The sequence below is a fragment of the Diadema setosum genome, chromosome 8 (genome assembly GCF_964275005.1).
Source record: "Diadema setosum chromosome 8, eeDiaSeto1, whole genome shotgun sequence".
In the NCBI taxonomy this organism is placed as follows: Eukaryota; Metazoa; Echinodermata; class Echinoidea; order Diadematoida; family Diadematidae; genus Diadema; species Diadema setosum.
The window spans coordinates 37,226,287-37,253,921 of record NC_092692.1 but is presented as its reverse complement, the minus strand read 5'-3'; the positions used below and the strand labels follow the sequence as shown (position 1 = coordinate 37,253,921).

Sequence of the window (27,635 nt, the reverse complement as noted above, 5' to 3'; positions counted from 1 at the left end):
CATTTTCTGCGTGAACGCTGATGTTGTTATAGCATGGATTCGCGGCGGAAATTTGTCGCATTATTGTCGCTTGTCGTCGTCTTTACTGTATCTGTAATTGAATTCTTGCCGATACTTAAAAACAATGGTAAGTTGCCAGATTACCAAGTTTGTAAAGAATTATTCCCAGTAACCTGTAGTGTCGTACAATATATGTCATCAGTGTTACTGTGTACACTTCCGTATGTTGTCCATTCAAAATACACGTACAAACAGGCCCGCGGCATGAATGGGGAGTATTTTTGAGCGCTGGCCCAGTATTTTGCCGGCGCAGTGCGGGGCGCGGGGAGTCGAGTCACGGTCGCCGGTGCACAGTTGGTTGTGGTCCCATCTACAGAATATAGTGTATGGCTGGCGGCTGTGGTGTATTGTGACTTGTGGAAAGAAATCTACTTCCTCAGTGTAACGTGAATATCTTTACAGATGATTGTTTATGGAGACTAAACCTTTTCGCATTCTTCACTCATTTATTGTTTAACAGTGTTTGTAAGATTAAAGTGCAGCATACCATGGCATAACAAAGTTGAGAAAGAAAGATATCTGTGTGAGTGACGTGACTCGTGAGTGTGACTGTCACGACTGTGTTTAACACGTTACACTCCATGACTGAACTGACCTTGGGGTTTGGATTTGGCAGGTATGATTGGGTGTCCAATACAACGTACGACACCCTAATGTTTTTCTATAAATGGAATCTTATAATATCTCACAATTTGCCTTAGATTTTATTCACATGTAAAGAATATACTCTGAATTCACAAGCGATTTGCGGTATGGTTGGACCTACATGTATGGTTGAGGGGTCTAGATATCGCGCACGAAAATTTGTGATGCTCTTATAATAAAAATTATTCCACAATCGTACCTGAATTTCTCAATAAATATCACGAAAATGCAGAAAAATCACCTCCCAGAATCTCCTGATGATACGATGACGGAGCAGTGCGCTGTCGCCGTTTGTATGTCGGACTTAATTTTATGCGTTCAATTTCTCGGGGTATGTAAAGGTCGCGCAGCTGCCCTATGTAGTTTCATGCGTGAAAGTGTCTGCCCCTCTCTGCGGCTGTAACGTGCTTTGGCTTTCGTAGAACATTATAAACGATCGAACAAATTACGAATTCTATCGGCTACGATCATACGAACGAGACAAGGGAGACGACACGTCTAGGCTACAACATCCTTAAAAAAGATTTTAAGCTAAGGTAGGTAAATTATAAGGTAAAAAATTGGAAATTTAGTGAAAAATTTGTTCCAAAAAATTGGAAATTTAGTGAAAAATTTGTTTGAAATCAGAATTTCTTACCTGCTTCCTTCTCATGTTTAGCGGTTGTCAGGTATGTTTATTCCATGGGCGTATCGGCAAATTTTGCGCTTAGTCCTACGCGTAATATTGCTTGCTATACGCAGTTACGCTATGCGCGATCATTAAGTCCCTGCGTGAGACCTAGTACCCTTACTATACTACTCATCGACCGCCTAATTTTTATTTGCTTGCAAAGAATATTTAACACTGAAATTCACGTAAAAACTTGACCTACGTGATTGAGAAAATCCAGCACTATCAAATGTTGTTGTTGTTCCCTTTTCAATTCAAAGTTTCAGTGCAAAAATATCGCCGTCGAACTTGCGTGGCCTCTTTTCAGCTCCCCGCGGTGCCGCTCCTTTTTTTAGATCGACTGCTGTTTTTGCATTGACAATGCACACAAACAGAGTTGTATTGAACACCGTGTTGTACGAAATTTTTTAGAAAATGCATTGACATTTACATTACGATTCGGTTAAAATATTCATTCGTAATTTTGTCCTTGATTACAACCATTAATGAACAGTGAATTTTCGCGTTTTCCCACACATCCTCATCAGTGGCCAGTACATTTTTATGTGCTCTGCGCGCAGTGCAGTGCGTACTAAGCGTTCTGTGGGCCAAAACTATGCGGTCGGTTTCAAAAAGGGTGGTCGATGTGTAGTAGATCTACCATACACGCTCCAAGATCACTGCTTCAAACGTGCTCGTGGGTTATTTTGATGCACTCAGTTGCGCCTGTAATTTTGAAACCAACACCCCTACCCTCGAGTGACAATACTTGTGAAATACATGTAATGCTTTTCCAATGTGCATTTGGGTATCATTGTTTTTGCTGTTAATCTTGTTTATTTTCAGGTTTTTCAGGAATAATATACATTGTATTTGGACATCTTTAAATCCCCAGCGAAGAATGCAAAACCACTGTACATAGTACACTCATGTGTGAATGTTTGTTCTAACGTAATACGCACAATGCTACAAATAGAGCTACAACGTGTCAGTTTCAATGCACAGTATACCACCCACCGCACCAAACACCCAAAGGTGTGCTCCCCGCTGGATCAGCCACTGCATTATAGTATACAGGGCATTTAGAGCTCTCCTGTTTGTCCTAGCCTATTGACAAGGTCTTGTATGGCCAAGGCTCAGAAAACCGACTGTGAGGGAATTCTGAGTGAACGCACGATCAAGTGGCACAGCCACAAGATATACATATATTTTATTTTGATCTTTGTTTCTTGTAAGTTGTAGATTTTGCTACTGAAAGAAAGGTAGCAACCAATTAGCGACCGCATTGCATGCAATCACGTCAGTAGACACGTGTATGCATACATCTGTAATCAAGTGTGCAAGTGTACTCTACAGAAAGAAGAAGAAGAAGAAGGAGAAGAAGAAGAAGAAGACAAAAAAGAATATGCATTGCAGTGCAGGCTGTGTTACATGTGATTCATTAGCATACCAACTGAGGATTGATTCATGAATACATGAATAGTTCATGCTCATGTGTGTTGCAAAGCGGCTGAAAAAAAAACAAAAAAGAAAAGACAAAAAAGTTTGAAAAGGCCACTCTGTCTCGCGTTCACCCATTTCTCGAAGTGCTCGGTGGGGTGAGTTAGTCTCACTCCTCGGCCACAAGGTCTTGTCAAATGGCTAGAGCTCTCCAGGTGGCGTAAATACATGTATTCTAAAGAGATTGGGAAATGCCACTAAAACACAAAACAACAACAACAACATGCTCTTGAACCCCTTTTACATATTATGTAACTCTGTATGAACAGACAGGAGGGCACTGGAGCACTCCAAAGTTATGCCCCTCTCGAGCCTCAGCTCAGGAGCACTCCTGAAGTGATCTTAACTCTGTATAAATGGTCACTAACATTTAGAGTGGTCTTGGAGTGAAATGCGGTATGCAGTGTACGTATACAGTAGTTTGTATGTTGGTAGTTCTTTGCACTCGAACTTACGAAGGTCACTGTGACAGTTACAGCTGTATGCCCCTCTCAGCCACTTTTTTTTCGGATGGTCACAGCAAGTGGTGACTCTGAAAGAAGGGAACGAGGGCACTGTTTAAAAAAAAAAACAAAAGAAAAAAAGTAAAAAAAGTTGATGACGAACAGTAGATTACTGTAAAACATGGTATATTCTCGGCATGAAAATTTCGTGAATTGGAGCCGACAGACTTTTTCGCAGCATGAAATTTTTGCGACTTGCCACTGGCATCCAATGCATATTGTGTAGGCAAGAACTTTCGCGTGCATTGTAATTTCGCGAAATTAAAATGTATACACACGAACATTCCTCTTTTTACAGTAACAATGAATTCACAATAATTTGGAACTTCCATAATTTGGACATTTCAACTGTATCTTAGTGTGTTATTATATAACATTATTTGGTGAATTGATGTCAAGGGTCTATTTTTTTCCATGCACAATTTGCACTTCCAACTTGTGGATTAACGGATAGCCATAATTGTGTTAGAAATTTGGTATTTTTGTTAATGACAAATTACAGAATTCAATATTGGTGCAAAACTAGATTGTATTAGACAGCTAGAACTTTATTTGGTGGATATTTACTGTAAAAGTCAGATGTGCAATATTTTTCTTCCTTGTGATAATAGTTACTTGGAGATAGAAAAAAAAAACCAATTCAATGTATTTTTGTCTTCATTCCAAAGTGTGACCGTCACCTTTTTCATAAAAATAGGATGAGTGCAGTCCAACTTCATCCAGTAGTTTGTGCTAGGTCAGATGGCAGCTGTGCAAATGATGAAGGTTATAGTATACTGAATTCAACTTAAAAGGAACCCCCCCCCCAAAAAAAAAAAAAAAAAAGGGGGGTGGGAAGAAAGAGGGATGTGAATTACAAGCTTGAACAGGTGCATTTTATTGATTTGTCTTAATAGCCTTTATTGATTAACAATAAGGAAGTGTCCACAGCATTCTTTTTTTTTTTGTGTGTGTGAGGGGCTGGAATTCATTATAATTTTCTCTGTTTCTAGGCACAATTCATCTACACAATGATAAAGTACATCCATGTACATTGTATGAATGTATGATGACACAGTGGTGTTATACTCAAGTATATAGGTGTGTGTGTTTGTTTAGTAAACCAGTCACTTCAACAGATGTTGTTTACTAATAAATCTTTGCCCACACAGCAACTCAGTCTGTAGGAAATGTAATTTAACCTTAACGAAGGACTGGAGATAATGTTTCACCTGATGAACTGTGATAACTAGGGTGGTCAAGGTATTGTGTGTGCATGCGTAGGGTGGAGTGCAGCATTCTTCTTGTATGTAGTATACTAATGATTTAAGAAATTCTAAATGAATATATGCATCAACTTTACTATTACATAACCCCCACCCATTGAGGGCCTTAAATAACAGTGTTGTTCATACTCACTCACATGTGTAATAGGTGCACTGAGAAGGCCTCGTAGTCCAGACAAAGAGCCAAGAGTTCCAAAGATGGAGGAACGTGACAACGTGTCTCAGGCAGATGTCCACTCATTCACGTACCCGGACTACATCATTTTCTCGGCCATGCTGCTGGTGTCCACGGTGACGGGACTCTACCACGCATTCTCCGGGGGTGGTCAGAAAACGACTTCAAAGTGAGTTTCCCTGTATTGTGGGCACATGGATGGCACAGTCGGAATGAAACTGAATGCAGGCCAACTGTATCATTCTATAAAAGTGGTTCAATGACATTTGCTTGTGCAACAATTGCTCCCATGAAATATCTGCACACATAGCCAAACACTAAATTCTATCCACAAACATAAACCTCACCCTAATCCTAATCGTCACATCAAGCTTAACCTGAAACCCTATTACAACCTAACCCTAAGTTCTTGTACAAGGAGAAATAAATATCAGAGCAGTTTGTTGCAGGAGCAATGAAATGTTATTTCGCACTCAAAGTTGCATGCTATAACACGTCTTGTAGGTAGGATGTTGCCAGCCTAAAGCTAGTTTTTGCTATTGCTTCTTTTTCTCTGAGAATGCACTCCTTTGTCCTGTCTCATTGCATTTCATAGAATAAACCTTCAAAATTGCTCGTAAATTTCTACAAGCATGACATTTGTGGCTTCTATTAATTTCAGCAATGCAGGGCAAAAAGTGTGAATTCTTGTGCATGGACACAAATAATTTGTCATTCTTGCAATTTGCCATTTTATTTATTTTTTTTTAACTCTCTTGATAATTTACCTGCAGTGTGTGTGTGTGTGTGTGTGTGTGTGTGTGTGTGTGTGTGTGTGTGTGTGTGTGTGTGAAGGACGCACAAAGAAACTATCAATTTAAAGTAATTCCATAATGCAACTTGCCACACAAGCCCCCACACTACTGTTGTACCTGGAGCCACACTCATATGGGCACACGTATTCTGTAGATTGAAAGCTCTTTGTTTGCAACTGTGTTATCTTTTTTTTTCTTTTTTGCCATGCATTTAAAAGTAGCAGATAAAATGGATTTTGCCTGACTACAAAATTAATACTTTCTTGTGTATGAATGCGACAATAGATTAAATGCTGTCTTTTTTGCCAATTTTCATTGTATCTTCCCTTTCTTTTATAAACATCAGATTCCTGATGGCCGATCGCAGCATGTACAGCCTTCCTGTGGCGATCTCTGTCCTGGCCTCCTATGTTTCAGCCATCACCATCCTGGGCGTTCCAGCCGAAGTCTTCATTCACGGCATACAGTATTGGATGGTCATCTTCAGCTTCTTCATCGTTATTCCTGTCACTGCCCACTTCTTTATTCCTGTCTTCCATGGACTGGGCATCACCACCGCTTATGAGGTGAGCAGATGCAGACCTCTTCTTCTTTCATCCATTGATTGACTGATTGATTGATTGATTCACTCACTCACTCACTCACTCACTCACTCACTCATTCATTCATTCATTCATTCATTCATTCATTCATTCATTCATTCATTCATTCATTCATTCATTCATTCATTCATTAACCCATTCGCAAGACCAAATGTGGTCTTACCTCAGAGGAACTTGTTAAACAGATTTTCGCTTATGCTTGATACATGGTTTTGATATTTGTGCAACGGTACCTCAATTGCTTTGGTACTTTTAAACAGAAAAGAATGAAATATGGTGTCAAAACATTCATTCATTCATTCATTCATTAGTCTGTCATTCTGAATTTTGAGGAAAGATTCTTGATTTAAATATCATCATTCCAAGTTATGGATGTGAGATCCCTTTTCACAAAGATAATATGATTTACTTTATGGCAAAATGTTGTTAGTATTATTCCTATGAGCTGGAAAAGGATACAGAATCTTTACTCGGTAGTTTAGGAGCTGTGCATGTTTAATTGGGGCATGATCTATACTTCCCTAAAACAGAAAAAAAAAAATGGTGTTTGAGAGAACATTCCCAAAGTTTGTGGAGTACACGTGTACTTCAAGTGTTAAAGCTCTATCCATGTTTTGTGCTAAAATATGAATGTTTTGCAAGGGGGGGGGGGGTGCTTTGCATGAATATGTTTGAAATGGGTGGCTATATGGATAGCAGTTACAACTTTCTTCATCTCTGACACACATACATGCAATTTGTGGAATTTCTTTGCGGTCTTAACCTGCATGAGGTATTTAGGCGTGGGTCACAGTCAAAATTACAGTTTATGTTTGTATGTAAAAACACATATGAATTGATGAAATTGTATGGAGTACTTCCTGTGTTGGCAGTGTGGCTGATTTTTCAAGTGTTGTCTTGTTTTGTTTTGTTTGTTATTTGTTTTCATTCATGCTCAGTACCTGCACAAGAGATTCAGCACGTCAGTTAGAATCGTGGGAGCCCTTCTCTTCTTAGTTGGGACCGCCTTCTACATGGCCGTAGTCCTGTATGCCCCAGCCCTGGCCATTCAGGCGGGTAAGTGCCAGGTCCTGGTATGAGATCTAGACCAAATACTATTGTTTTAATCATGACACAGACCTGAGGGAGGCTTGTGTGACAGTTGTTCAAATGCTTACTTTTGTGTAGCCTCATATCCAGTCTTACAATAAATTCATTTGTACCTCTTTTTTGTTGTTGTTGAGCAGTGACAGAGTTATATTTTGTGATAGTACTGCTTTCAGCACAGGGACATTGGGTAAACATTCATGCAATGATTGTGGGGTTTTTCTCTTTGTGTGTTTGTGTGTATGTGTGTATGTGTGTGTGTGTGTGTGTGTGTGTGTGTGTGTGTGTGTGTGTGTGTGAATGGATGGTTGTAGGTTACACTCGTAAAGATGGCATTATGCAAGGCTGCACACTGGCACTGGTCCGAAGGTCCAGACCAGCAAAAATCACTGTCAGACCAGTAACTTTTTCAGGAATATACTGGTCAGTAAAAAAAAAAAAAAAATGAAAAACTGGGTACCTCCTGGTCTGACAGGGACGGGTCTGGCCAGTAGAAAAAATGGATAACTGTGCAGCCCTGCATTATATCATTTATCTGTGCAGATGAAATAATATCACTTGAAGAAGCACATAAAGACAGTGTGTTTTATGTTATTTTCTGTTTTTCATCCATTATCCATTACTGGATTCTAAATCTGCCACGGTATTCATACTGCATACTTGCCAACTAGTAAGATTTTATCAGATTCAGTAAGATTTTTTACGTTAAAAATAGCAAAATCAGATTTTCTGTCAGAGAAATCAGATTTTTAGAAAATATTTAGATATACCTTTCATGTGTATTTTCTGAAGATTTGACCGAAAGTAAGATTTTTAACTTCAGTTTGCATATAAAATAAGATTTTTGCAATCCACGAGTAAGATATTTCATCTTGAAATGTTGGCAGGTATGATACTGTGATCAACTCCTTCATTCTCATGGGGCCACATGTGTTCATACACAGTGGCAACTGGAGTCCAGGATCGAGGTATTAATTAAAAGGGCTGAACAAGGCAAGACTCCTGTAAAACTGATACTTTTTGTAAAGTTCTATACTTGCTTTTAAAATACCAGATGGTCACATGGTAATTGAGGAAATGATTTCAGCAGACAGAGTCACAGGTTGAATCGGTGACAAGGGGTTGGTGTCATAGGGTGGGCCAGATTACCAGATCATGTGATGGCCATGTGATACACTGTGCAGAGGTACCAACTGTTATTTTCTTTGTTTTTTAATTTTTTTTGCAGTATTTTGAACTCTTAAATTATTTATTCATTTATATATATATAATTTTTTTTTGTTCTTTTTTTTTTACCACAGAAATACTACAGGTTTCATGGAAAATACCTTTTCCCATTTTTACATGATGATGATGATGATTATTATTATTATCATATTATTGTCATGATGATCATCATCATCATTATTTTCCAAAATTGCATTTTTCTACCCATGTCTACTGCAGAAAGGTAAAAATCCCATTTTTTTTACCATTTAAAAAAAAATAATGTCTTTTTTTTTTTAGTCCCAAGAATAGGACGATACTGCGATAGTGTTTACAAGGTTGACAACCCTGAACTGAATGTAGTTTAAAATGTAATCTGAACAGGTGACATATGACAATGTGCTTAATTGGAAGTGAGAATTTCTTGCATAGGCAACCACCCCTCCCCCCCCCCCAAAAAAAAAAAAAAAGAAGAAGAAGAAAAAAAAACGAGATTGCCCAGTTTTTGTCAAACTGTCACCAATATATTTTGTTAACCATTCTGCATTCATCATCCTCTACATACACGTTTTCGGAAACTTCCCTTGGAAACAAAATGACAAAATTTCAGACCCCAAACCACTCCTCACTCTGCTGCCACCAGCCAAGCAGTAGTCGGTCGAGACTAACAGAGACACAAAAAGCTATATATTTCAAAAAAAGCTGATGGAGCTATTGAATTGTCAGTAGTGTGGTAATAAATAAAGATAGATTCCTCTCTGATATTGTGTTGTTATTTGTCTTTCCAATGCAGTAAACAAGTTTCCTATTCCAGCAACAGTAGCACTGACTGGGGCCCTTTGTACAGTATACACAGCTCTTGTAAGTTTGCAATTTTTTAGTGTGTATTAGCATTAATTCCCCCAAATTAATTCTCCGTACATTCAAGTTGACAGATGGTTGTTGTTATACTGTCAGACCTGTCACAGCAGCCACCCCTGGAGAGACGAAAAACGTTGCCATTCTAGACAGGTGGTGCCGAAAGACATGTTAACATGGTTTTTCTCTTGGAGGAATTTTGCAGCATACGGCAGTTGGCCGCTATAAATGATGGTCGTTGTAGACAGGTTTGACTGTATTTAGATTCTAAATGTCATGCGAGAATTCACAGTATAAAAACCTCATATACAGCTGTAAGCATACATTCAATGTTTTTGTGTTATCCCCCCCGTGATCGGTGCAATTTTTATGGAACCTCTTCCGCTTTGCTTATTTGAAGTTGCTCATCCTATTAACCACTAACTCAAACAAAATTGTAGAGTGAAAGTATGCTGTAGACAGGTCCAAATGCCCCCTCATTTTACATATATACAGCTGTGTGCTCTGTCATTGGGCTACACTCATACACATAAAAACACTCGCACAAAAACATTTGCACACACACCCACTCCCCCAGAAGTACAATGTAAAAATAAACCTGCAGGCATAAACACACACTTTCTTACACACACGCACACACACACACACACACACATGCATACCACATGCATGCATTATTGCATATAAACACTCTACTGATGTATGAAATAATTGGAATGTATGGAGCAATCACTAGAGCCTGTCTCAAGTAACTTGGATTGTCTGCTCCTGTGCCTCGCTCAGGGAGGGATCAAGGCTGTCATCTGGACCGACGTGTTCCAGTTCCTGGTCCTCTTTGGCTCCCTGCTGACTGTTGTAATCCTCGGTACGATCAGAACTCAAGGGATGGACCACGTGTGGGAGTACAACAAGGAACACGGCCATCTCAACTTCTTTGAGTGAGTGACGACAATCTGCATAGGCTTTTAAAATCCCCCAAATTATACCGTATACTTTAAAACACAATATATTTCCGGCATGAAAATTTCGCGAATTGGAGCCGACAGTCTCTCTCGGAGCGTGAAATTTTCGCGAACTGCTACTGGCATCCAATGCATATTATGTGGGCAAGGAATTTCGTGCGCATTTTAATTTCGCGAATGTAGGCACTCACGAAATTCGCGAAATTAAATACACGCAAACATTCCTTGTTTTACAGTATGCCGTATGCTTCACAGGGTTTTTATTTTCACGAATTTCACGAGTCAGGTGCTATTCTCAAATTCAACAACACACAAAAATATTTGCTATGATCCCAACGTGAATACGACGTGCAAGTGTACATTTCTCCGTTCATTACTGCACTCCACGATAGCGAATTTAGCCACTAGCAAAATTGTTGATTCACAAAAAAAAGAAAAAAAAGATTAGACTTGCTAGATGTATGGCGTATCAAATATCCTAATGATGATGCTTCACCTCTTTGCCACAATATTTTCACCATTACTGCATGTGCCATGTATTTAGGAAGTCTAATTTTTGGCAAATTGGGAATTCCTGACAAATTTTGCACATGGTTAAATTCGTCAGTCAACGCCTGACGTATAGAGCCATATACCTACAGTCGTGAAGTGCTTCTGTGCTGGCCATGTGCTCTCATTCAAGTGGGGCTGCATGATATTTAAAAAACATGGATTGAAGTAAAAAGAGTGACATGGTCTGCTGTGCTGCTTCCAAAAAGAGTAGAAACCCAGCTTATCACACATAAAAATGTTTTGTTTTGTTTTTAAATTCAGAGAGGATGTATAGTTAATAAAAAAAAAAATAAAATCTACATAGAAAATATCGAGACCTCATTGCAGTGGCCAACTTCTTGTTGTGGTCAGTTTAAATATTTTTCCTAGATAGAATTTTTAGAGAAAGTTTTGATTGAATCCAGATGTCATGGAAAAAAGGACAAAAAAAAAAAAACCAACAACATAAAAAACAAATATTGTATAGTAGATTTCTAAGTCTGTGTAGGGTTGTTAGATCTTTTGCATGTTTGAGCCTAATGAAGAAAGGTATAAATTGGGAATTTCGTATGAGGTTTGTCACACATCAATTGCTTTCATATCTTTAACCCGTTGAGGACGGACTGATTTTGCTACAACACGCATTTCCCATAGACACCTGCCCGAGTATACTCGGGACTCGTCCTCAACGGGTTAATAGACTTACATTGTAGCACCCATGGAGTGAATGTTTGTGTTTTGTCATTGTAAATCATTGTTGTGTCGTCAAGTTTTTCATAAAGTGATGATTTACACTCAGGCTTGTGTTGAGCATGACAGATCACTCATCCATGCCCCACCTTGCAGGCTTTCCCCCGACCCCACCCAGCGCCTGACCCTGTGGGCCTTGGTCATAGGAGGGGCCTTCAGCAGCCTGCCCTCCTGGGCAGTCAGCCAGACAGCAGTCCAGAGATTCCTCACGTCGAAATCCCTCAAAGACGCCAAGAGGTGAGTACCTGGTGTCAAAGGTCAACGGCAAAGTTTTGTTTTTTTTTCCCCTTGGAAGGCAGGTTTCATGCTTAGTGATGAAACCAAGAATCTAAGAGGTAAAAACTGGAAAGAGTAGAAAGAGCTGATCAGAGAACATGTGACTGAGATCTTGTGCCTTCATAGGATCCAGAAGGTTGCAGTGCTGTATTTTTCTCCCTGGAAAAGGTTTACTTAGTGATTACACACTTTTGAAGCCAGTGAGGAAAACTACATTTATAGTGTCATCACTTTCAAATGACAATGGCAATTATTTCAAGATGTAAATGAGACGCTGAGCATGTTCAAATAGTCATGACATTCTTTAAAACTGTCTCATTGGCTCAGGTTTTATTTGTCACACTGTATTCTCATGTTACCTTATATAATATGATATGATGTTATCAGATGTTATTAGGAAGGATTTAGCCTTAACTCTAACAAAAACTATAACAATGTATCACAACAGAGAACAACTTACCATTTCCTGTATGAAATTTAACATCATTATATAAGGTAACATGAGAATACATACGATAAATATGAATACCACATATAGAATCTGACCTGCATACGTGAACCTTATATAAATTACTTAGCAAAATTTTATGAAATTCACAGTTATTACAATAGTAACTATAATATCAGTAATATAATATCAATAATGTATGAAATGAAATATTCATCCTTAAAAAAAATGGTGAAAGGGTGATAACAATATCACTGTTAAAGGGTGTGTACAGTTCTGGTCGAGGTGAGGATTTAACTTTTAACATTTTGCGAGATATTCAGAAACCACTCTATGAGATGTCAAAGAGAATGCAATTCTAATTGGTAAAGGATTCAACGGTTATTTGATGAAAATCCGTTTTGAAATGGCTGAGATATCCAAAAACAAGGTGAAACAAAGAATCCTAATAAAAGGCGTGGCCTGTCGCCTTTTATTATTATCACTTTTTTGGATATCTCATCCATTAAGTACATGGTTTAAATGAAATCTCTACTGTTTCTGTTTGGTTGATTCTATTTCTTTATAAAAAGAAACCTGAAAAGGGAGGGACATTTCTGTAATACAGCACTCCTCTCTACAGAGGATTATACAGCATGAAAGATTCGTTCATCATACAACATATCCATCTGCTTTTTGTTATCATCACAGATCAGTATGGTATGGTCTTCCAGGCAATATTATCATGGTAACCATAGTCGCTCTGTGTGGACTGGTCCTGTTTGCATACTACAACAGTAAGTGCAATTAGTGGGACTACAGGCATCTACCACAAGCAATGTGTGCTTTCCTGTGCATGAAGATTTGAAGCGTAGAAATGCCTGCCTAGTTGTCCTTTGCTTGGTGTTAGTGGAAGAAAATGCCAAACTTAGTTAAAAGCATGTACAGTGAATGTTTGCAAGTGGTATTATTGCATGTATTGTTAAGTTTAATATTTAATCTTTTTTTTTTTTTTTTTTAGCTCCTGAAGCTTTGCTTGGCAAATACTCATCTACTGGTAAATTGCTGCTTTTTTGCACAGTGAAAGTAGAGAACATCCAGTTTATTGATGCTAATCTTCCTGTTAGTCATGGCAGAAACAAATATTATTGTTATGGACTTTAGCATGCTTTATCTTGGGTATTAGCAATATGGTGCATTCCAGCTCATTCAGTATGATGCATATACGTGTACAATGTATATCCACCACAATTTATTGATTTGTTACTGTATGTAATAGTTACATTCAGATGGTGATCCTTGGATAAGCTCATAGTTCAGTACTGTGTAGATGCACTCAAGTTAAGCTAACTTGAAGTTAACTCGATAACTTGATTTCTCAGGGTTAACACTCTATCCACGATCGGGTGGGGGGGGGGGGGGGGGGCAATTGAAGTTAAGTAACATGTGGACACAAAAATCAACCGACTCAAAGGTAAGCGAGATCTCTTCGTGATGCCCACCTCCCTCCCTTTAGCTTCCCAGACCCTGTTTCATAAAGCTGTTTGTAAAGTTATGGACGACTTAAGAATGACTGGCGATCAGATCTTGTGCTGAATATGGAAATTCTTATAAGTATAGCACATCAGAACTGATTGATTGATTGACCGAGAGCATAGGACTCTCCTTTATTTCTTTCCACATTTACAGTATATAAAGTTAAAAAAAAAAGTAATCACCAGTCGTTCGTAAGTAGTTCGTAACTTTACAAACAGCTTTATGAAACATCCCCCAGGTCAACCTCACAAATATAAATACAGTGCTCCTTGTACTTGGGTCATCCCAGACGTCCGATTCCGTGGTTTCATCATTGAGTCGGACTTGCTCTTAGTTGTGGGGGCAGGAGCTTATTGTCAGTGTTAAGCTTCCTTCAATGATAAGTTTTGTCATGTGGACGCACATTGAAGTTACGGAGACAAGAGCTTATCCTTGAAGTTTGCTTAACTTGAAGTTAAGGATCACTGTCTGAACGTAACTGATATCAGTTTGCATTTGCATTTTTTATGTGCTCTATCCATTGCAATTATCATACTGCCACGGCATACATTAATGTTCTGCCCAAAAGTGTTGCAACCACTTTTGGAGTTTTTTCTTTTGTCATTGCTTCTCGTGATTGTAAAGTTCCAAAACCTTGTACCAGCCATAACCATCTTTGTGTTGCATGTCATTGACATAATTTTGTTTGTTTGTTAGAATGTTTGTAATACTGAAGCTATATTAAAGGGTGGATTTCCATTATTTGCTTACTTAGTTCTTTCGATTTGTAAAAGTATTCTGGCCATGTGGCAACCAAAGTGTTCACTGCTTGAAGAACATCAATTCGTCAGAAGAATGTATTCCTGAAACTGATATGAGCACATCATAATACTGCCTTATTACATACAACATTATGTTGGTGTGCTATGACATGATATGTTTTACTTGAGCATTAGATACACCTCAATCATGAACCATAATCAGTAGATACTTCCATAGTGACATTGTTTTGCTCTTCACAAAACATCCCATTCATTAGTATTCCCACAATGGATTGAAACAATTTTGTTTTTGTTTGTTGCTGTTGCCCAATCCTGCATTCTTTGAGAACAGCAGTCCCCATCAGAATATATCAGATTGTTAATGGCATTTTCTTTACCGAATTGCATTCTTGTGCAAGTGCAGAAATTTTTTAATTCAAGCTTTTATTTTTCCCCTCTTAGCCTCACATTTGCTGATATTAAATTACTTCCATTAAGATGTTAGTTGTTCATAAAATGAGCTAACAAGGATTATTTTTAGAGCTGAGAAATTCATAACATGAAGCACTGTAAAGTGGCTCTAAAATGTGAAAATGGTTGTATTTTGCTGGACAAAAATCATCAGCTGTAGCGGAGAAAGTTTACTACAGAAATTAATCGTCTTGAGCTGTCAATAACTTGTTACCTCGGGATTTCAGTCCATGTCATATATTGATGTAAGATTACATGGAAATGGTTATGAAATCTTCATAGAGAAATTTTACCCTTAAAAAAAAGTCAATTTGAGAGAGAAAAACTACAACTGTGACCTTCTGAAATGTGTTGCTAGTACAAGAATATGTTATAAAAGCATTTGTGAGGCTTCCGAGATTTCTGCAACAGAAACAAAGAACTCATTATCAAGAGGGCTCAAATGTAAGGAAATGTTTCACATAACATTTTGTAATTTTATTCAAATGAATAGTAAATATCATAATAGGACACAACACTTAACCTCCAAAATGTGTGTTTGTTTGGTGTGCTGTTGTTTTTTTGAAAGAGTTTGATGGGTCTAGTCCTTTCCGTACTCCTTTGTTTCACTTCTCACCATTTATTTTGAGGGGGGCTGGTGTATTAGTCTAAAAGACTAGGATGTCAAACAGCTGTGTTGGTTCAGGATTCATGCCTATGGCTTTGGATGGTAGGCTTATTGCCTCTAAGACATTCATTCAAATCTGGTCCTTTTGCACCCAAAGTGCATGATTACTCCTCAAAGCAGTGAAGCTGGCAATAACTTATACCTGCTTTGCATGCCTGCTTGTAATCATTCCAGGAGTGAAGCTACGGAGACATGTAGTCATGAAGCGCAACATTTACAAAAGCAATTTCACAATGTAAATCCAATGCCTCTCACCCAGTGCTTTTGCATGTGAATCTTTATACTGAAAATGGCTCATGTCACAGAATGCACGATGTGATGGTTGTAGAGCATGCCTAGAGCTACCGTTATCATGCTGGTAACTTAGCATGTACCGGTGTGTTGCAAATAGGTGCTTGCTTGGCCCAAACCAAACAGGTGGTAAGGATGGGGATGGGGACAGTGGAGTTTTAAGTTCAGTTTATTCTCGCAGGCATCTGTAGGTAGCTTCATTTGTTCTTCTTTCTCCTGTTTGTCTGTTGATCACTTGGAATAGAAGACAATGGGATATATGTATGTAGTGCACAGAGCAGCATTTTAGCCTAGAAATAAGTGACTATGCAGGAACTGTGCAGTATGTACGTCAGGCAAATCAGTTATCACTCCTGACTGCACATTAAAGTGGGTCTACCGGTTCAATTTGTGATACATAGGTATCCAAGTATTCTCACTGTCTGCAATTCAGTAGTATGACTATGAGCATGACCCCAAGTGCTGCTGGTTTGTGATGAGGTTTCTACCAAGCATCTGAAACATTAACATGAAAATGCAAGTGTCCATGAGGGGAAGCCACAAGCGATTTGTACCCACTTATAACAAAGTGTAATGCAGAAAGTTAATGACGGGAAATGTAAATGGTTAATGGGTTATGCATGCTTTGAACTGTGATGTAGGTAGCATCTTCTTCTCCAGAGACTCATAATTTCTGAATGACAAGTTCTCATTTCTGTTCATGGAAGTAGTACAGAGAAAATTTAGCAGGAGGAAGCAATATGGGTGTGGCGGTGTAAGATGCACGCAAGATTTTGTGATGTAGCTAGTGCCGCTTGGCTCTCATCTCACCTGGACCCTTTCTATTTCCGACTCCATTTTTCTCTCTACACGCACAGATGGCATGACATCTCTCCAGCCAGCTCTCAATCACACTTATCCAAGTAAGAGGGTCGTCCCGGTTCCACTTAAAGGGAAAATCCAGTCCAAATATAAGTTGGTCTGATAAAAAAAAAGAGTAACGAGTTCAACGGTAAAGATTTGACTGAAATCGAATGAAAAATAAGGAAGTTATGACATTTTGAAGTTTTGCTAGTTTCTGCAAAACAGTTCTTGTACAGTGGATATGATTGCGCAAATGAGTGAGCTATCCATGTCATAACGTCACAATTTTCCATTGACCGCGTACAAAAAATGACGAAAATTCAGTGTTTCTGTCATTGAAGTCTGAAGCATGGTTGAATAACTTCCGAATAGTGATCAGTTAGATATACGAGGATTTGAGCCTCAGGCATAATTGCATTTGAATGAAAAACTTGAAATTTCACATTTTTATGTACAAATGATATGACAAGTTGTGAGGATATGACATGCTCACTTTGCCATTTGCATATTCATATTTACCGTTCAAGAACTGTTTCCTGAAAAAATAGCGAAACTTCAAAATGTCATAACTTCCTTATTGTTCATCCGATTTCGATCAAAATTATACCGTTGAACTCGTAATATCTTATGAGACTAACTTATATTTGGACTGGATTTCAACTTCGATTCTTGCACACTCTTAATCCACTCAGCACCATGATCCTAAAAATCCTATTGGCATTGTGTATAGACATGTTGCCCCACCCACAGGACTCAAAGAATTAAGGAAGGACATGGCAATAATTTCTTTGGGAGTACTCGCTTTCATGCCAACCCCACCTGACCCCACCAGCAGCAGTAGGATGGACCCCCCCCCCCCCAACAACCCAGAAAAAAAAAAAAATTGACAATCTCTTGTGCTGTCCTTAGAATCTAAGGTGAAAAGAAGACTTCTCAAGTAAGATTTATAGCCAGTTAATTGTAAACCCCGGTAACTAGTTGAAGTTCATTGTTCATTGTAACAATGTTAGGGGAAAAATAATTCAGCTCTGCTGACTAGGCTATACCATGATACCCAAATGGTAAACACTCTCAAGCATTGGAAGTTTCAAAATTACTTGTACGCTGTCTGTATCGAGATATTATCTCAGAACAAGTTAGTGTCACTATGATGGTATCAGTATCTGAAATGTGTTTTCTAACTTTCTAACACTACTGTCTATGGGGCAGGGAGGGATATTAAGCATGATTACTAACAAATGTTACATTTTTGGTGGCATCTGACATCATTTTCAGCCATGACTATTTTCTCTTTATCATCGAATAAATAAATAAATGAATGATGATGATGATGATAATGATGATGATAATAATAATAATGATAATGATGATGATAATAATAATAATAATAATAATAATAATAATAATAATAATAACAATAATAATGATAATGATAATAATAATGATGATGATGATAATAATAATAATAATAATAATAATAATAATAATAATGATAATGATAATAATAATAATGATGATGATGATGATAATAATAATAATAATAATAATAATAGTAATAATAATAATAATAATAATAATAATAATAATAATAATAACAACAACAACCTTTGCTCAATGTCACAGATGCTAGCAGCATTGTCGAACAATGCATTTAGGTTAGAAATGAAACCGGGCATAAACACTACCTGTTTAGATACAGTCCCATGCTTTTTCAATACTCGAGCATTTCACAGTACACTATAGCATAAAGTTTGGCAGATTCAGGAAACAACACATGGCACTATCAAGTTGGGATAGATGTTGTAATTCATTGTGGGTGGGGGGGGGGGGGGGAGGGGGAGGGGAGGGGAGTCAAATGCATTGTTGCATTTCAGAAGACTGGTCAAAGACTTGATATGTGGCACATAATTTGTAGTTACATAGAATCTAGAACTGTATTTTTAGAACTGTGATTTAAAAGCCTATGGTATCTTGTGTTTGCCATATCTTATACCATAATTTATTGTTATAACATTTAATGCCGTGACCCCTTGTCTTCTTGACTTATCGTTAGAAGAACACACAGGTATGCATGGGTGGGACTACATATAAAGTAATGCCAAGATGCCAGTACCTTCTGACACCTGCAGAAATCATTCTATGAATAGAAATACTTGCAAGCATATTCCCTCCTGCAGTGATATTACAATAAACATTGCAAGCATATTCAAAGAGCACTAATACTTTATTCACCGTGTAACATATTCGTAAGCAGAACTCTTTTAGATACACTGTAGATGCTGCAGCATAGCCGACAATTACAGCATTTACAATACCCTGAATGATATACTCTTACATTGTGTGTTTCATTATTTCTTTTTTTTTTTCTCTCTTTTTCCATTGTGCATATATCTCTGATATTAGCCATCTCAGCCATGCTACTACTATATTATTCTCTGATTGTTTATCACAGTGATTCTCACTTTCGGTTCTTCCATCTTCTACTATACGAGCTGAAAATTTCGCGTACAGATGTTTTCGCGAATTGCTACTTGGAGGACATTTTCGCGTTGTTATTTTCGCGGTTCAAAGGCGATTCGCGAAATTCGCGAAAATAAAACCACTGCGAAAATTTCAGCTCGTACAGTATTTGTCAGTGTTTCCTTTGTCTCTCTTTATCTAATTTAGTTTAGTTTCTTTTAAACTCTTTCAATATTTCCATGCCCGTTTGTTTTATGTTTCTTTGCTGAACTCTTTCAATAATCATTATGCGCTCACATAATGATCCATGGCATGTATGTACTGTAAAACGAGGAATTTTCGCGTGCATTTTAATTTTGCGAATTGCACGCGAAAGTTCTTGCCTACACAATATGCATTGGATGCCAGTGGTAAGTCGCAAAAATGTCATGCCGCAAGAAAGGCCGTCGGCTCCAAGTCGCAAAATTTTCATGCTGCGAATATATCGTGTTTTACAGTATTTATCTGCATTTAATGTCTCACTTGTCTGATTACCAAGATTTATTTGTCATCTTGTCATCTGCCCTCTTTGTCATTCTTTTGCTTTTTTTTTATCTTTCTGTCTTGCCACATTTGAAAAAAAATCCTTTAGTGAGAAATATGATTAATCTTGATTACCAAATCATCTCTTTCAGATGGTTCTGAGTCTCCAGCGCATTACACACCGAAGTACTCGAGTCCTGACCAGGTAATTACATGCCCTCCTTGTGGACCATGTTGCTTCATGTCGTGTATTTTGTATCCTTAGTAAGAATTCATTGAACAGTGACCAGTAACGGCTTGTGCATATCATAAACATGTCTTACACTGTTCATTTGTTTGTTTTCTTCTTTATTATCATTGCTAGACTCCTACTGGAATTAGATCTGCAGAACATTTGCTTGAGATATTATACACTTGTACCAGCCATCATGCTCCATTTTCTTGCAAGGAACAAAAGCATGATTTACCCTGATAACAGTTACTAGAGCACAACTAGTCTTATCGTATCATGTTGTAAATTCATGACCATAATCTCCATATGCTATTATTCTAAGTACCAAATACTGTTTGAGAGATATTCCATGTGTGTAAAACACACAAGCTGGATTTGAAATGTGAAATATTTTGATGCAGGGCTTGGTGGGGTATACATATTTAGACATTATCTTCTTCTTCTTTTTTGAAGGGAACTGTTGAAGAAAAATGAGAGATAAAAACAAGGAGAATGCAGATATTGTTCAAGTGAAATGCATCTTACAGAAATCTTTGGTTGATATGTATCAAATAGTGTATAATATGGGTATTCCTATCATATCTAGTTCATATAAACCTATAGATCTACTGTGGCAGAAGTGAGTGTGGTAACGTTTCCAGTATGGGTCTTTGGTCGTGATATTGTATATGACATGTTCATTTCCATCACATCCTCAATGTACAGATACTAATCTACTTTGTGAGCAGTGAGTTTGGCAACGTACCGGGTATGCAAGGTCTCTTTGTCGCCTGTCTCTTTGCAGGAACGCTCAGGTAAGAACATCGGCATCACTAGCCGCAGTCACACTGGCAAAAGATTGAGAAGTTTAAAGGGACTGTACAGTACTAGTTCAGGTGGAGATTCATGTTTTGAACATTCCTAAGTGAGATAATGAGAAACCTCTTATGAAATATGAAAGACCATGTAATTTTAAGAAGGATTCAACATTTATTCGATGAAAATTGGTTTTCAAATGGCTGAGATATCCAAAAAAGTGATAATAATAAAAGGCGACAGGCCACGCCTTTTATTAGGATCTCTTTGTTTCACCTTGTTTTTGGATATCTCAGCCATTTCAAAACCAATTTTCATCAAAAAAACTTTTGATACCCCTTAGAACTGCATGCTCTTTGACATCTCATAGAGTGGTTTCTGAATATCTCGCAAAACGTTAAAAGCTAAATCCTCACCTCAACCAGAACTGTACACACCCTTTAAGATTGCAAAGTCTTTGAGATCTTTGGTCATTTGACCACACTGGCAACCAAACTTTCTCATTCATTCATTTTTTCCATTTCCAACAGAAACATACATGTAAATATCATACAGAACTTGAATTCATGAATGACAGCTCAACACATAATAAAAGATAAGTTTGCAAAATATTTTGAATGCACAGAAATGCTGGAAATGGGAAAGAATGCTAAAAAGCAGTGATTATAGGGTGCATGTGCCCCTTCTGTTCATAACTAATGAGAATTTTTCTTCTGTTCTTTATTTTTTTTCTTTTCAATTGGCCAGTACTGTGGCATCAGGCCTAAACGCCCTAGCAGCGGTCACACTGATCGACATTGTGAAACCATATCGACAGTGGAAGTTGGGTGAACGTGAAGCTGTAGGACTAGGAGTCGCCGCATTCAACGCCAAGCAAGACTACTGGGACACTGTGCTGTCCAAGATTCTGAGTGAGTTTGTTAGGGGTTAAAGGTCATGGTCCATAATTGCAATGCATCACGGGAATATCCTGCACCGGATGACAACTCTTGTACAACACCTGGAAAGAATGTAGCCATCCAATTGGTCGATTGCCCATCATGTAACATTCAGTTAAAAGTACCAACGCACGCTGTGGCTGTCAGCCGTGCAATTTTGTTTGAACAAAAGTGGATAGCGCATGGCTGACATCACCAATTTCCATTGACTCCCTTGTTAAACTCATTGACTCTAAGTTTTTGTACAATTGCACGGCTCTGATGTCACAATAAGCAAACATTTGCCATGCGCACTCAACAATTACAAGCACATTTACAAGCATGTACTTTTGTCACTCATCTTTGTAAATAACTTCAACTGATCGGCTTTGCGTATGTATTTATATATTAAGACAATTTATTTTATAATTTTATTTTTGTTGTTGTTTTCTTTCTAATTTGTTCTTCTGCCAGCATTTGTGTATGGGATTGCATGCATGGGCCTAGCATTTTTAGCCTCCAAAATGGGAACGCTGATCCAGATGGCAAACACCATCCTTGGGGCACTCGGTGGTCCTGTCCTGGGTGTGTTCACACTGGGAATCCTCTGTCCAAGGTCCAACACTGGGTAAGTTGCTAGAAGAGAGGGGAAAAGTGAGTTCAGATTTTTGCTTGGTGAAAAGACAAAGGTAGTAATTATTCCCCGGGACTTGTTGTGTTTCAATATAATTATGTCTGAATTTTCTTCAGGGACTGTATTGTTATCTTTGTTTTTTTTTAATTCCAAAGATACATTAATTATAAAATGAAAATAAGTTTCATTATTTTGAAGATTCATTTTTCCAAAACACAAATTCCCTTTACCTAGATGTTCTCTTATCTAGCGTTTGTTAATCTGAACATTTTTGGTGTTTTTCGAAAGGTTCGTTTGTCTGAAATTGAAATAAGGTTTATTATTCCGAAGGTTCGTTAATCCAAAATGAGGTTTGTTAATCAGAATCAAACAGAAGGTGCATACGTAATGAGCCTTCCGAATGACAAACCTCATTTAATTTTCAGATGAATGATTATGAGCCATATTTCATTTTTCGGATTAATGGGCCTTCGGAGTAACAAAGTTTTGGAATAACAAACTGTAACTGTTGGTACATGGTGGAGATTCCATGCATACAATTGATTTTTCAAATACATGAAAATGAAATGGAATATGAGTGGAAATATGCCTGTTTCTCAAGTCTTTGTTTCTTCTGGGAACAATACTTTCGTTGATTATATATATTAATCCTGTAATAGTGATCAGCATCTGTGTCTCAAATTTCTGATTTTCTCTTATTGCAAAAGAATTGTTGCTTTCTGCTTTCAGTAAAATTCGGCACTGAAAATGCAAAGACAGTCATGCAACCAGTCCATGTCTGTATAATAGACAGATCTAGAAAAATGATGGTCGGATAACCAAGGTTGGACTGTATGTATAGTTTTGTGAAGAGAAATGTATATACGAAGAGATAGATCAGTATTTAATTCCTGACACCGGATTGTTTTCTGAATTTCCATCTCAGAGGTGCGCTGATTGGTCTGCTGGTCGGATCCTACGTTGGTCTCTGGATGTCGATAGGAGCGTTGACCCATCAAGGGGAGAATGGCAATGTGCAAGAAGATGCGTTCTGGCTCTACAGGGTAAGGTTGTCATTCTCTTCTCATTGTCTGCTCATTTTCATCCTCCTAGGGAGGAATGATGTGTAGAATTTATTGCAGAATGTAGCCCAAGGCTGCCTCATAATTTCTTAATTTTCAAAGATATCCATTGTAATGATCTTCGGAAAGTATACAGTTTGTGTTTTTTGCATCAGTCCTGATATCAAATGATATATCAAATATTGTCATTTATGATATTGTATTAAATGTTTACTGTTAAATGTCAAAATGTCAGCAAACAGAGGACTGAGCAGCTTAGTTTTGAGGATAGCTTATGCGTAGCTGATTCTCAACTTACAACACATGGTGTAGTATGAAAACAAATATACAAAAACATTATGCCACTTGCCTAATATTTTCTTGGAATAGGAATCCACTTCAGAATAACCGTTAGAAATGAGTGTGAGAAATTGAATTTTTAATCTATTTATTTTATTTATTTATTTTATTTTTATTATTTGTCTTTGCTGTAGAGATATTGCTAATTAGAAGAGGGAGGGGGGTTAGTCTCTTCCCATTGGTTATTGTGCAGCCTTGAATCAAATCCTTTCGATGTTGCAAACTTTCAAACTTTATGCCTCACACAACCCCCCCGCCCAACCCAATCTGGAGAGAAAATACAGTACTAGTATGTGTAACTGGCATCAACGAGTTATTTGTTCATCATCCCAGATCTTCCCTCTCTCTATTTGTTGTTTTGTTGTCCCCACCGAACGTGTTCGAACAGGGGACTATGAAACGGGCTCCGTACGTGTGTGTGTCCGTGTGTCCGTCTGTCTGTGCGTCCGTGTGTGATCAAAATGTTCAAAATGCTACTCCTTCGCCATTTCTAACCCGATTTTGATTCTGTTTGCTTTATATGATAGCACTACATGGGAGCTTTGGAACTTCTATACAGAATTTCAGTTGTGACCTTTGACCTTGACCTTTGACCTATATTGTACATTTTGCTTCAAAATGCTACTCCTTCGCCATTTCTAACCCGATTTTGATTCCGTTTGCTTTATATGATGGCACTAGGTGAGGGCTTCAAAACTTCTGCACAGAATTGTGACCTTTGACTTCTTTGACCTTTGACCTTGATTTTTGACCTATATTGTACATTGCCTACAAAATGCTACTCCTTCGCCATTTCTAACCCGATTTCAATTCCGTTTGCTTTAAGTGATGGCACTAGGTGAGGGCTTTAAAACTTCTACACAGAATTTTGACCTTTGACTTCTTTGACCTTTGACCTTGATTTTTGACCTATATTGTACATTGCCTACAAAATGCTACTCCTTCGCCATTTCTAACCCGATTTCAATTCCGTTTGCTTTAAGTGATGGCACTAGGTGAGGGCTTCAAAACTTCTACACAGAATTTTGACCTTTGACTTCTTTGACCTCTGACCTTGATTTTTGACCTGTATTGTACATTTTGCTACCAAATGCTACTCCTTCGCCATTTCTAACCCGATTTCGATTCCGTTTGCTCTGTGTGATGGCACTAGGTGAGGGCTTCAAAACTTCTACACAGAATTTTGACCTTTGACTTCTTTGACCTCTGACCTTGATTTTTGACCTGTATTGTACATTTTGCTACCAAATGCTACTCCTTCGCCATTTCTAACCCGATTTCGATTCCGTTTGCTCTATGTGATGGCACTAGGTGAGGGCTTCAAAACTTCTACACAGAATTTTGACCTTTGACTCCTTTGACCTATATTGTACATTGGCTACAAAATGCTACTCCTTCGCCATTTCTAACCCGATTTCGATTCCATTTGCTTTATGTGATGGCACTAGGTGAGGGCTTCAAAACTTCTACATAGAATTTTGACCTTTGACTTCTTTGACCTTGATCTTTTTACCTACATTGTACATTTTGCTACTAAATGCTACTTCCGGCGGGGACATATATTACGCACCGCGTAATTTCTACTTTTCCTTGTTTTTACCTGCGATTGAATATCTGTCCTTGTTGTTGTGTGGTGTGTCCCGTAGTACCGTGGAACCTGGCTATAAATGGGTCTTGAATATAACAAAATCCTTGCATAACAAGTTGATGCTGCAGGTCCCAAGTCTTTCCATTTCTTTGTTGTTGTTTTTTTGTACCCTGATATTGTGAGGCTAATTGTCATGATTATTTAGATCCTCGTTATGACAAGGTTCGCCTGAATGGGGGCAATTCTTGTTGGCGGCAGTAGTCATGGTTGAAAACCTGTGAGAATATAAATTACATTGTACTGTAAACTATTATCAACTATTTTGCGAGGTTTGTATTTTTGCAAATTTCGCGATTCAGGTGCTATTCGCGAATTTAAAGACATTCGAAAATATTGACTCCGATCACGCTATGAATGTGAACGTACGCGTATACATTTCTCTGTTCGGTACAGGACTCCACGATCGCAAATTTAACCACTCGCAAAATCGTCGGGAAGTTCTGATTCGGGAAAATACATGGCGTATACAGTATAACAGTACAACAGTAAGATACAACAGAAGTAGGTCTATAGCCCAAGGTATATTCAGATTATTTCAGTCATTCTTTTTCCTTCTCATACAGTTTATCTTTTTTTTCTTTTACCCCATGAATTACAGGTGTCTTTCATGTGGTACAGCGCATTTTCAAGTTTGAGTACATTCGTGGTCGGCATAATTGTCAGCGAAATAATTCGTCTGGCCATCCCGGATGAGAGATACAGAAGGGTGGATCCAATGCTACTCGCCACATTCCTAAGGTAACTCTCTTCTTCAGGAAAGTCCTGTGGTAGTTGTGGTGGTGGAATATTCTGCTTGCAGATGATTAAATCGATTTGGTAATGAATGTGTTTCAAATGGCTGGTCGTTAGGGTTACCCAGTAGAACAGGTGTGGAACTGAGTTATATTTGTACCTATGTCTTTATATATATATATGTATGAATTTATGAATAATATATATGTATAAATGATTTTGCAGGCAACTGTTGTTATATAAAAGTTCAGTAGTATCTTATATATATGAAATCAGTGTTGACTTGTATATTATTTAATCACATGTGTTTTATTGTGATTTAGGTTAGTTTCACATAGCATTGCATTTTCAGGGTTGGTCCACTACTTTGCTGCTGTTTTGTGTGGGTAGCATACTGTAATGCAGATTCTCATACACCAAGAGTATCGTACGTGATATATATGGCGCATTGTAAATGGACACTGTTGCTATTGTTATTAATACCTCATCACCACAATCAATCTGCATGTGTGGTTGTTCCTGATATTGTTTGAATCAATATATCTTCATGAGCAAAACTTCATGCTCTCTAGGTCATTCCTGTTTTTTCTCTCAGTGTGTGTGCTAAAGGAAAATGCTTCTAACCAATTGCTCTGCTTTTCTGTTGGACTCTTGAAGACAATCTGACAGAAAGAATGTGCACGCCTTTAGGTTTAGCACACCATGCACTATTTTCATATTAAGGGAAAGAGGGCATTTAAGTACTTTTTGAAGATCCCATCCATGCAGCCACTACCTTTAACAAGGTTTACACATGCATAAAGCTTCATCAAGCTGATGCTAGTGAAAATTTGAAACAGGTGGTAGAATTTCTGTAGCTTGCATCAAGTGAGAGGCTACATGCTTGTAACAATGGTTAGGATGAAACAACCGCTCATCTTGATTTGGTTGCAAAACTTTGCATGTGACATTTAACTGAAATGTTTTTTTGTGTTTCCCGTAAGACCCAAAGGATGGCATACCAACATGCCAGCTTCGGACGGCAACGACTCCCAGGTGCGTATTGGCGACACGGTCATCACGCGACTGTCGGAAGTCCACGAGGATGACGTGGTGGAGGAGGAGGAGGAGCCGTTGATCAACAGCTTGGAGGAATACAATGTCCATGAGATGGAGAACGTCGGCGACAACATGTGAGAGCGTCTTTCCGCTGAAACTGCCGCAATCGTAGTGAATTTCATTCCTCCTTTTTACCTGGAAGTTTCCCCTCTGTTTTGTGTACTACCTGGTGCCTGGCAGAACATATGGAACCGGGTGCAGAGTACAGGGCGCTCCCGTTATAATGAACATGGATATAACAGAATTTTGTTGAAATAATGTAAAAATTCAGGTCTCAAAATTATCATCTACTGTAAAAGTGGATATTTTCCTACAACTAATTTTTCGTGCTTGGCTGGGCAAGAAGAGTTTCGCGTGTTT

The 27,635-nt window shown here is 38.1% G+C and overlaps 1 protein-coding gene across 1 annotated transcript; it reads left to right on the top strand.

Moving 5' to 3' along the window:
• LOC140231993 (sodium-dependent multivitamin transporter-like) lies at positions 1-27,438 on the top strand. The gene is made up of 16 exons (XM_072312145.1): positions 1-127; positions 4,771-4,966; positions 5,938-6,157; positions 7,132-7,249; positions 9,279-9,346; positions 10,127-10,281; positions 11,683-11,823; positions 13,001-13,086; positions 16,852-16,896; positions 19,972-20,024; positions 20,757-20,845; positions 21,594-21,757; positions 22,238-22,391; positions 23,323-23,440; positions 26,044-26,183; positions 27,161-27,438. The coding sequence occupies exons 1-16, from the start codon at positions 34-36 to the stop codon at positions 27,351-27,353; spliced, it is 2,034 nt and encodes a 677-aa protein (XP_072168246.1). The 5' UTR covers positions 1-33; the 3' UTR covers positions 27,354-27,438.
• The last annotated feature ends 197 nt before the right edge of the window (positions 27,439-27,635 follow it).

What these genes read in the sequence shown, in the direction of transcription:
- LOC140231993 (XM_072312145.1), top strand. Translation starts at nt 34, where the DNA reads ATGGATTCGCGGCGGAAATTTGTCGCATTATTGTCGCTTGTCGTCGTC. An exon ending in GCATCACCACCGCTTATGAG is followed by an intron (nt 6,158 to 7,131) that starts GTGAGCAGATGC and finishes ATTCATGCTCAG; the next exon opens with TACCTGCACAAGAGATTCAG. An exon ending in GGCCATCTCAACTTCTTTGA is followed by an intron (nt 10,282 to 11,682) that starts GTGAGTGACGAC and finishes CCCACCTTGCAG; the next exon opens with GCTTTCCCCCGACCCCACCC.